This window comes from Melospiza georgiana, chromosome 5 (genome assembly GCF_028018845.1).
Source record: "Melospiza georgiana isolate bMelGeo1 chromosome 5, bMelGeo1.pri, whole genome shotgun sequence".
NCBI lineage: Eukaryota > Metazoa > Chordata > Aves > Passeriformes > Passerellidae > Melospiza > Melospiza georgiana.
In genome coordinates, this window is record NC_080434.1 from 8,347,179 (window position 1) to 8,359,629 (window position 12,451).

Consider the following 12,451-nt stretch of genomic DNA (forward strand, 5'->3'; position numbering starts at 1 on the left):
CTTGCCCATTTCACAGCCAAGACTGGAATCCAGCAACGTATGGGCATGTTATCTCTCTTGCCCTTTCACCACACAGTCTCACCAGATGCAGTAACCTGCCAGCTCTTCTCTCAAGAGCTGTAAAAGGCAGTGGCCTTCAGAGCTTAGTACCTGTAATACTGATCATCTTATGGAATCCCTTACCAATACTTTCCTTATTGAAGACTGGGAATCCATTTTATTGCTGAGCTCCACAGTGACACATTTGCCCACAAAAAACAAGGAAAAAACCTAGCTCAGCATTATTCCATAGAGCAAGTTAACTACTAAACCAAAATTATTTCCTTCTATAATATAATCCTACTGCATGCTGGTCCTGTCACACAGGCAAACTGGGAAGAGGATGCCCATGTCGTCTCTAGGTGAATTTTTTTAATTTAAAGAAAGTGCATAATTTAAATTTTTGTATTTTTACACAATGCACTCATCCTAGACATTTAGAAATGCAAAACCCTTCAGAAAGAGTTCAGTCAAGCAACTACTCACCTTTTGGTTGTACTTTTCCAAACAAATAAATAGCTGGCACCATTTTTATGGTTAAAATATTATTATTTTAAGCTCTTTTGAAAGCAAGGTGATTTATTTCTAGAGGGCAGTATTGAAATGCCTGGATCAACAAGTTGGGTGGGGCTAAGGGGATGAAGAAGCAGCAGTACATATCTGGGACTCATGGCAGGAATGCTATTCAAGGGGGTGAAGAACCTGACGATTGAAAGTAGAAAAGGGATCTACTCAGCACAAGTCTTTTCTGCATAATCTTAACAAAATACTACAGACAGGCCTTAGTAATGTACAACAGAAGCTTTCCTCAAGATGTTTCTTTTATTGCATTTAAACATAACATATTTTAGTGCAGCATGCTAGCACTTAATCATGGAACAACACTGAATAATAGGTTCAGTATCCAAGGCTGAAAAACTGAAAACTTCTTGGCATAAATAATAGATTTCTTCAAGCTTATTTACTAAAGCCTTGAGTCTCAGAATAACTTCTGTGTTAAGCCTGAAATGTCTTGGTTGATACTTAGCAAGAAAATAACCATGATAAGCAACCCTCACCCTGCTAGTTAAGTAGCTCACAACTCTATTTTCTTACTTAAGTTATGACATTACCATTCAGAGCAATGTGAGTTTAGAAGAGGACGTGAAAGGAGCATTATGCATTGCCACTGCACAAATACACAGAATTATTAAATAACACTAGCAATGTTGACTTTGCCAAAAAGTATTTTATAAATGCCAACACTCGTGTAAAAAAAAAAGGACCCAAACAACCAAAAACTGGCATCAAATGATGAATAGGCTGATTAGTTAAATACAATGTCCTTTTCAGGACTGTAATGAATCAAAAGTTATGAACTTTGAATTATGCTTTCAAATATTGCTCTCCTCAATCAGTTTAGACTTTTCACGACATTTCAGAACTTAATATCTGGTATTTCCTATCAAAGAATATCCCTACATCATTACATTAGTCCCTCAGAGACTTCTGGATGAGATTTTTACAAACAGAGGCCTGGTCTACCAGTGCACGAGCTGTTTCCACATTGTGAAGTTGTACTTACTGCTTTGAAAATCAATCTCTGTCCCAAGAATCTCCTTCCTCTCTCCCTTCTATTAGAAACACAATTAAGCACTAATCATAAGTGATTCAATTTTGTAACTCATTACTGTTTTGGAAGGCAAATTATTTTACAAAAAAAAGGTTGAATTTATTTGAAAATAATTTCTACAGTAAAAAATTAAATATACATAGTTGAAAAATTAGAACTTTTCACCAGATTTGGATGCTGCTCCTACAGTTTTGGAGCTGGGTACTTGGAATTCAAGGCTTATGCATAGAAACAACACACAGATACACTCTTTAACTTGCTTTAAAACATACAATATCAACTTTTTTCCTTTGAGATACAAAATTCTTCTGTAGGGTTTAAACAAGAATCAAAACCAAGTTTCTGCACAAAATAATTTCAGAGTTGGCTTCAAAGTTGCATGGAGACTTTCAGAAGGCTAAGAAAATAGCAAGAGATTGCTCTATTTCTGAAATATTAACCTGCCTGAGGAAGAAAAAAAACTGTTCCAGAAACACCATGAAGCTATCTGCAGGAGGCACCTTAAAAATACAACCTGAAAGGATGACTATTCATAAAAAGAGCAGTGAAAAGGAGTTAAAATCACACTTATTTCTTATTCAGTACTAAAAATTCTAAGAGTATTATGATTTCATTTTGTATGTTAGCCTACTCTACTGGGCATAAATAGCAGTATTTTTTTGCTTCAAGGAATAAGAGTTCTGCTTGCTTCCCTGATAACTTATATTTGGGGGGGCAAAAATGTCCTCATCACATGAGTTTAAGAAAAGATGCAGAACTTCCAAATCATCCCCCTTTACAGCTTCACAGTTAACAGAAAGATGCAGAATATACTGCCTCTGCAGAAGACAAAATGAAAGAATATAGGCTTCTAAAATGATGAGAAAGGAGAGCTGTGCTGGCACCGTTCCAGCCACTTGACAGCAAAAGCTGATTCATAAAAGCAGCAATTTGCTTGACCCTGTAGACATATCAACAATGTTTTATGCACCTAAGGGACACCACTGGCAATGCTCTGGTCAGTTACCAGGCTCTGTGCCTCCCAAACACATCCACAGCCTTGAAAATTGTCCTGAGAGATAATAACACAGGAGAAGTTAAGTGTCTCACAGACATCCCTTTGCTGGATTTAGGAAACAAAGCAGCAGCCTACTACTGCAATTTCTGGATCACAAAAGTAGCCCACCTCTAATTTTCTTCTCTTATAGGAAGTGCCAGAGAAAGTTAAAGTAAAACAAAGATTTTCAACCTTTCCCCCCCCCCACTGGCTTTGTCAGCTCTCGCTCTCTTAACTAAGCTGCTTTTTCAGATCTGACCTTTTCTTTGCCTTTATTAAAAAAGAAACTACAGCACCCACTGGGCCCCCAGGTAGGGACAAGACCTCTATAAGCTACCAGAACAAAACATTTCCCAGTGAAATTTACATAGTAATTGTCCTAGCCTGTCAAAGTATTAAATTTACAGCAACAAGCTTCAGTCACACCATGTTTCTGTTCCAATCTAGTCTTGTCAGCTGAGCCTGATTAAGTAGTGATAACTAGTAATTTCTCCTGCTATTTGACAAGGCTGTAAAATTAGCTTGGGTGTGAGCTGATGGCAGGGAAAGTAATCTTTATTTTCACAGTGACTCACAGCTGGGAAGAAAGCAGGCATTACTGCGTATGGGCCTCAATAAATGTCACAACACTTTACTAGAACAAATAAACCTCCTCCAAAACATAAGTAGGATTTCCATGAAAAAGAAGAAAAATAAATTGTACAGTAGAAATTGTTTGTGAAATTGCTATTAAATGCACTATCAACGTGTCTTGGGAACTGAGGAGGCAAAGGCCTGTGCTCTATGTAGACTTCCCTCAGCATGGAATTCATCAGAACTGATGGAGCTGAATTAGGGGCTTGTTACTCTATGTCAAATTGCCTCATTTTGGCCTGTCATGTACAGTTTCTTCAGTAGCACTCTCTGTCTCTGAAGAAATCAAAGTCTGAATTTGCCTTGCTTTGTCCTTCAAACCAAAAAGTTCCTCTAACCAAGGGAAGAGCCCAAGAGTCAGATAAACTCTATTGACATAAAGCACGTTTATGTTTACAGAGTTTTGTTTGATGATATAGTGACTTATAAAATCTTCATCACTTGTGGGAAGATGTTATAAATTTCAAAAATGATGAATATATTTTAAGAAATTTATCTACGCACCATATGTATGAAATCTAGGAGGCTTGGGAAATAATACATGTAGTCATTTTATACTATTGCAAAATTCCTCATTAGCAAGTGCACATAAGAAGGCATCCTAATACTCCAATTATATTTTAGCTTAACCTTGCACTTTGTTACTTGTGAATTCAAAAATAACATCAGACCAATTTATTTACTACATACACAAGCACACACAAACAAAACACCCTCAAAACACTGTGTTATTTCTCTTTTAAAAAAATCTAGTTAAAATTCATTAATTCAACCCTAGCATACTTATCTGATTGTCTCTCATAAGTAAGGCCGACCTCAATAAAAAGACCATCAATAAAAAGATCATCAATAACAAACCTCTATTTCGAGTCTAAGGTCATTTTCACAGCTGAAGAAGAAACAGGATTAGAATTCAGGTTTTTGTCACTTCAAAGTGCATTTTAAAGCAAACTACTTCGGGAAAAAACCAACCTGTGACATTCAATTACCCTTTAAATTTCTGTTCCTAGTTATCTTATTACCACTTGCCCTTATACTCCAAAGGCACCCCATAGGCTCCTAGGAACCCTCTAAAAGCTCAGCCACTCCTCCCTCCTCAGCCACTTTTGCATCAGTCCTCAGGTACTTCTCTCAATTGCTGTGATATCATTCAAGAGCATTGAGACGAGCCTCAAACAGAGCTCAGTTCCCACAGCATTCAGGGGTACGCCCCCTCAGGCCCATGGACTTACTATGTCCAATTCGCTTAAGCATAAAATACGTAATTTTCAAAGACAGTCTTTCTGAGATCTACCATACCACTTCACCTCTCCTTTTCACTACAATATGTGGTCAGCCTTACACCTCTCAACACACCTGTACACAATAAAACAGATAATGGGCAAGACAGGCCTAGATCTGACCAGTGTTTGTAATGCTGAAATCACAACTGGTAAGCAAGGGAACAAATGCTGCCAAAAAGCTGTTGGGCCTCAGGGACCACATGTGCCAACAAGGTCAGTAAATTCTCAGGTCTACTACCACATCCTGTGGCCAGCACAGCCTTCAGAAAATTGGAGCTCAAGAAGCTTACTCACAATCAAATCAGGCAAAATACAAGTTGTTTTTCCATTCCTGCATTGCTGCACATCTGCTGTCCTTTATTACATGAGGTGCAACAGCTAATTGTGTTGCCTTTGAGAATGTACTGCCAAGAGTGTACAACCTTACTGAGGTAAGGTGTACTGAGGCTCTTCATAAAACTACTATATTAACAACATATATCATCATGTTCTTCAATCACCTATGAACTTCAAAGATACAAAACCCCAGAATATCCCCCATTCCACACAAATCTTAGCAAAGTTGGATGTACTTTCCAATTTTACTGTTGTATTATTTGACAGTTAGAAGTTCAAGCTTTAACCACTGCCAAATGCTAATAGACTTGGCTATCCCAGATGTACAGAACTGGCTGGAGGGTAAATATTCTTCAGAATTCCTGTCCCCATTAAGTTCAGATTTCACAGTTATGTTTACTGCAGCTTGCTATCTTCTCAGCAGTGTGGTAGGATTTACTGGAGTCTAAGGAACATGAAGGCATCTAAATACATGAGAACTACTTCTCTCCATGTGAATAAACAGATTATTTCTTTTATCAAATAATTTTCAGTAAACAGAAACAGTCCCATCAGGCTTGGACTCTCCCCACTGGCCTATTTAACACTGCAGCCCATTTCTCAATAAAAGGAGAGTTGAGGAATCATCAATCTTCGGCCATATTTTGCTGCTGCTGCCCTAAAAAAAAAAAGACACACTGGCACCCAGAAAACACTTGGGAATTATTCCATGTTATTTGTTCCTATCAATACATATCCTGCAGAGAAAGTGACAGCAGGCATGACAGAGATAGAAAGCCACAGGTTTTCTTGGGTATAAAATATTCCTGATCCTGTTTTGAGGAGCTGCACTTCAAATGGGATGCCCTGCAGCAACTGCAGAGAACGATCTGGTCGGGTTTGGAAATGGGGACACTGCCTATCATGTTTTGGACCACATGACTTTTCACATAATTCAGCAAATACACAAAACAGTTTGAAAAGCACAGTAACAATCTCTAGCTTTTCTACTACCCACTGAAAACACACCTTGAGTTTAAGCAGGTTTCTCTGTGGCCAGATAAATTAGGCTAATACGAGTTATCAGCAATATGAAGCAATGCAATGCGTATGTGTGCCTGAAGACATTTCTGATTCCCCAAAATGAATGAGAAGTAGAAAAAGCCTTCTACTATCTTTGTATCTTCTTCACCATATCATCAAAAATTCAACAGATCAACAGAAATAACCAATTACTTCAATAAGATTTGTTAAATATTTTTAAGTTCAGCATACTTAAATAGTTAATTTATTCTTTTTTTTTTTTTTTTTTTTTTTTTTTTTTTTAGCAAGGCAGGACAACCCAAGCCTGTCTTTAAGATGATAGACTGCAGAGGGAATTAACTGGAATTTATCTTGCAGCATTGGATTAAAGACAAATTTATGTTTTAGGGACAATATGCAGAGGCTAGATTGTGACAAATGCACTGTATTTATAAAAAGAAAGTAACTGAATACAATGCAATAATTAGTTTTTTAGGAGATTCAGATATTTACTACTGCCTGCCTATGTACCTAACTATATCCCTTTCCCATGAGTTTAGTAAAACTAGAACTCTTTGCAAAGTGTACTAAAACATGGAGATTAAGAACAACTCCAACTCTGTTAACTCTGCAACTACTCTAAAGAAACACAAAAATGGAGCCAATCAAAAAACATACTGCCTGGAGAAATCCCATTACATACTCATTTTAGCCTCTTTTAAAAATACAAGGGAGAGCAACCAGACTGCATTCAAATGTTCTGAGAGAGAACCATTCAGGCACTCTCTCAGCTTCTGCTACTGAAAAGGAGTTTCAGTTATGCAGAATCCATGGAATGAAATTTGGTTTTGTTATTAGAAAGAAATAAAACCTCATTACTGTTCAGGACACAGAAGATGTAACCAGCCCTTAGCTAAACACGCTTTGATTATGAAAATGCATTTCTTCTGAAGGCTGTGAAAAATTTAATGCCTAAGAAAAATGAGCATAGTTCAGACTTCTAAAAAGGAATATTGCTGGAAGTGACAGTGAAGGGCCAGAACTTCACACATCACCAGCAAGACCAGCAGAAAAGTATTAGAAACACTGACTCCAGCCCATACAGGCTAAAAACTAGACATTACAATAATCAGGTTGGACATTTTTAATGTACAAGAAGAATGCTAAGAATTTCATTACCAAGTGAATCTATCTAAGGGAAACCTGAAAAGAATGAGATTTCTTGTGATAGATGACTCAGGCAAACTGGGGAGTATTTGCACATCTGATCTAAGACTACCAAGACATAAAATCATAGAATAGCTTGAGCTGGAAGGGAATCACAAGGATCAGCAAGGCCCTGCACAGGAATCACTCCAAGAATCACACCATTTGTGTTAGAGCATCTTCCAAACATTTCTTGAAGTCCGTCAGGCTTGGTGCTGTGACCACTTTCCTGGGGAGCCTGGTCCAGTGCCTGATCTCCCTCTGAGTAAAAAACACCTTTAATCTAATATCCAACCTAAACCTCCCCTGACACAGTTCATGCCATTCTTTATAGTCCTGCCACTGGTTACCAGAGAAGAGAGAACAAGGCCTGCCCAGCTTCTTTCCCTCCTGAGGCAGACTGCAATGAGGTCTCCACTCTGTCTCCTCCAGGCTGAACAAACCAAGTGACCTCAGCCACATCTCATACAGCTTCACCTTTACATCCTTCATCTTCATGATACTGCTCTGGATGCTCTCCAGTAGCTTTTTTATCCCTCTTACATGGTGGTACTGTACACAGGACTCCAAGTGAGGCTGCACCAGCACAGAGCAGGACAATCCCCCCCCCTTGACTGGCTTGCAATGCTGTGCTTGATGCACTCCAGGATATGGTTATCAGCAATTAATCTACAAATTTTAGATAAAAGGAGACCTGTTTTGAAATTAAAATATACAAACATACAAAACAAAGTATTTTAATTATAAAGCTTGCAAATGTATTGGTATCAGGGACTAACTTTAATTTCTTAAGTCAATAATGAAAAGCTTAAAAAAATGATTGTCTAGTATAAAAAGACTTAGGAACTTGAAATAGGATAGGTCACAAAATTTATATTCACTGTTCAGACTAGATGATTGCAATCCTTCCCCCAAGTCTCATTAAAATCACATTTAGAACGCTATTCCAAATGCGAGTCAGATTCAGTTTTATTTGTTTGAAAAGCTGGTATGAATAGCAGAAAATTTGATAATGTGGAGAAGATAAGAATTAATTTCAATTGGTACATTCACTATTAGAATAAGTAGCATTTCTCTTTCTACAATAGAAAATAATACTGCCAACTTTTTCCCTAGCATTTGCAGGTTTGTTATATTCTAGACTACACAAAGCAGTTGAAAACAGAAGTGAATGAAAATAAGAAAACTTCTTCTGGGTTTTGAAATATTTCTTATATTGGTATAGAATTTCTAACCCCTAAATATCAATTCCATTGCTTTCTCTCAATACTACCCAAAACTCAATGTTAGCTTTCACTTTGCGTGACCAGAACTCTTATTTTCACTAAATCAGTCCTGAAACCAAATAAACTAAGGTGATAAGCCTCTTTCAGATTGTTATTTAGAATTAGAGGGGGAAAAGAAGAAGTTGTTTTCTGTGATTGCTTCTTTGTTTAAACTTAAAGACATGGGTGATGGTGGGCAGAGAACAGAAAATTAGCTAATGTAGCTTGGCACCCACTGTGCCAAGGCTTTCACACAAGAGTGGAACAGAAACAAGACATCAAACACCACTCAGAAATGGAAAAAACGTTCTTTGAGCACAGCTATGAGAGACAGAAAAAAGCATGGGAGATATTAGAAGGATGCAATAAAAACATATTATAGATGCAGGAAAGGTCAAGTCAGCCTTAGAATAGAAGTTAAATGTTTCACCACACAATTTTTTTTACAGTACATGCATTTTACTGCCTTAAAAAGGAAAGAAGAATCAATCATAGCATCTTGCTGAAGCATTATAAATATCACAGGAAAAACAAAAGAGTATTATTAAACACATTTGAAAACTTGAATTTTTGAGAGCTCAATCATCTAAGCATTTGTTTAGTTCCATCCATCCCCCTGCAGAAGGTGTTATTTGCAGATCCTTAGCCCAAATTCCCAAGAAACTCAGAAAAAGAAAGTTTATTTGGATTAAAAAGAACAAGTTTTTTCTGCTGTCTTTGCATACTTCCCAGAAAATCAAACACTTGTAAGTGGTTCTTCAAGTTTCTTTGGTTTGACTTCGGAATATAATATTTTTGAAGTTATTTCAGAAGAATGTAGAAACTAATGCAGCTGCTGTTTCAATTTAAGTAAGTTTTTATTCAAATTACAGGATTTACCACTCAGTTTTGTTGCATTTGAAGGCTAATTTTGTGGATTTTCTCTACTAAGGGAAATAAAACCATCCTATTTGGTTCTATAAAATATATCAGAGACAGTATTTCCAGGAAATACATCTTCAGCAGAAGACAACCATTTTCCCTGTGGAAATGGCATACACTAAATAGAGACAGAGGGTCAAAACTCAAGGTTTACAATACTAGCATCTCCCATAAATTTGCATAAGATGACAGCTAAAGGCCTCAAAGCAGTTAGAAGGTCCACAAAGCCAAACCCTTTAAAACGTTCAAAAGATGGCCAAACTAGACCTGCCTGCAATACCACACCTGATTTGTCTGCTATGTTACTGAGGAGAACCCTTTTCTAAAGACAGAAATTACATAGTTTTCCAATAGTTTGTCTGAAAGCAACTCTATTAGCGCCACAGTTTAGCCCCAGCCTCTAGCACAGACGACACACAAATTCATTAAGAAAATTAACTCTACCCCAGCCAAACCCAGCACAATGTCATGTGACACAATGTGAACTATTTTGCATTTCATACACCCTTCTGAAGAGAGGAGACACTTTCAACAAACAAGTGCAGTTTGAGAGTGACCATACTTAACACACAGCGGCCAAGAGATTTGCTTGTTTCTAACAGTAGGTCAGAAAGCACTGTCAGACTTCCATGGCTCTTGGAAGTTCAAGAAATACACTTGCTTCAAGGTATGGCCATCAAAAGTATTGAGCCCAGCTTTGTCACCTTAATTAAGACACTACTTAGTAGGCAATTATAGCACAAGAACATTTTTTCTCTTTATCTCTAGATGGTAAGTGATACAGCCAATTAACTAATGGGCTACTTGTATTATGTGTTTAACATGAGGAAGGTTAGAAGGCCATGACTCCAGTCAGTTGAGTCAGGACACTACTAAAGCACCCACCACAGGAGATTTTACTGAATGCCACAGGAACCTGGCTGAATTGGAACATGGAAACAATGCAGGCACCTCAAGCTTCCCAAATGGGATGCTTAGGAGCAAGTCAGAAAAAGACTTGTGCAGGGGAAAAGAGGGCAGTCTGGTGTGGCACTGACTTGTTCCTAACACGTCACTTCTGACAACACATCACTTCTGGGGACACGCACGGAAATGTCACGGACTGCGAGGACAGCAGCAGGTGAGAAAGAAGTTGCCAAAAATCCAATTTACAAAAGCACAAAGGGATGACAAGCCTGACAGCTTCCTTTTGTGTCTAATCATTATCCTCTGCAGTTTTGCTAACAGAGGAGGTTGCTTGATGAACACATCAATTATAGTAACAATGTAATCTACCACAGCTTCAATGCTATACAGCTGTACATTTGAACTCAAACTTCTTGGAAGCACTCATTATATCATTTCAGCTAATTTGTCAACGCAGAATGTAAAGAATGTATATAAAACATACAGCTTGTTACAAAAATATATTTCTTTTTACTTAATCCTATGCAAACAATCCTAATATATTGTTTACAAATTAAGAGAGAAACAGGTTTTTTTTCTCAAAACAATGCAACAATTAAATTAGGCAATTAACAATCAAAATTTAATTAGAAACATCTCTAAAAAAAAGGTTAATTCCTCTGCTGTGAATTTCTTTTTTTAAACTCTTACTATGCAAATATTTATATAGTATTAATTCTTTGAAAAAGACAGTTGCACATTTGGCATAAAAATGTGCTAGCTGCCATGATGTTTCTCTTCCCCCTGCACTGAGAGCTTCTGTCAAGCTGTGAAGTTCCGCTGTGTTCTCTGACAACTTTTCCTATCAAAATAAGAAGTGGGACAATATCTTAACATGGATCTTTGTATAAGAGAGAGAATTGTATCTGCAGGAAAATACAAACACAGTCATGGAGACAACTAGTTTAGTCTCACCTTTCCCCCGTACACTAATTGCATAACATCCAATTAAAAGAGTGGGAAAATACCAGCTAAGGAGACAATCAAATCAGCTCCCTCTTCAGAGTTCAGTTTCAGAATGACTCTAGAGGACAAGAACCTGGAGCCTACAATGGCAATAGGGTCCCTTTTCCTGTCACAGATAGGGAGTTCTACTCTTTGTATAAAGGAGCCAAACATTAAGCAACATGAAAAGCAACTCAGGTTTGCTCTATGACAATTTTAAGTCAATGGTTATTTTCCAGAATAACCTTAATCCCATTTCTCTGTGTTGTATTAATGCTTTAGGGAATAATGCCACCACGTGCCCCCAAATTCTGTCTGCTCATCATGCATGTTCTTTTTTTTACACAATTCTACACAGCATAAATCAGCTGATGTATCAGCACTCAGCAGCTATTGCATTGTTTTAACTTTTTATGTAACAAAACAGAAGAAAGACTTCACAATCACAACAAAAATTATATAAAAGTTGTCACTCAGCTCCCCAGCCCAAAGATCTGCAGCTATTAGCCAAATGAGAACATGAGAAATTATGTGAATCCTTTTTATCCCAATTCACTACACAGAAATTTAATAAAAATCATTCTGTAATGAAAATAGGCCTTTTATATTCTTAATGTGTAACTAATCAGATGAGAAGTCACTTTAAAAGACAGAGCACATGATTTAACAACAGTGGTAAATTTTCCAGTTCCTGTAAAATGAAATTATTGGTTTGTGTTGACTGGTTATGCTTTACCTTTCTAGAAAATATATTTAGAGATACACAAAGATAAAATCTTAAAGATTAAATAGTCCAGGAAACAGTTTACATACTTGGGATGTCGGATGTCTGGCAGGGACCGTTCCAGTGCTATGTTGTTGCTAACAAATATGTTGAAGCCATTTTCCCTATAAGCAGAATCATCATGGTCTTCCTCTGTAAGAGGGTAGGGTTTCCCATGTTCACCTTTCCCTATAACAAAACAAAACAATTATTTACCTCAAGTGGACAGCAAAAAATGTACTACGAAGACAAAAAGAAGTCACACTGAACTTCAATTAGTACACTGTGCCTGGAACACCTCAAAGGAATCCCTTACAATGTCTTTAGCAATACTCCTGTTACTTTCAATACAAAACCAGAAAGCAGGTACAAGCAAGATTCAAAAGCCCCTCTGATGTCACACAATTCATCTAACTTTCCTCTACTCAGACACACAATCAGGTTAAAGCCACTTTATATAGAAAA

At 37.3% G+C, this 12,451-nt stretch overlaps 1 protein-coding gene across 1 annotated transcript in view; it reads right to left on the minus strand.

The window, feature by feature from the left end:
* The window catches only part of GALNTL6 (polypeptide N-acetylgalactosaminyltransferase like 6), a 431,047-nt gene that overhangs the window by 242,724 nt on the left and 175,872 nt on the right, over positions 1-12,451 (minus strand). The window contains exon 3 of the mRNA XM_058024028.1: positions 12,037-12,175. Within this exon, the coding sequence (XP_057880011.1) occupies positions 12,037-12,175 (139 nt within the window). The remainder of the gene's footprint in view (positions 1-12,036; positions 12,176-12,451) is intronic.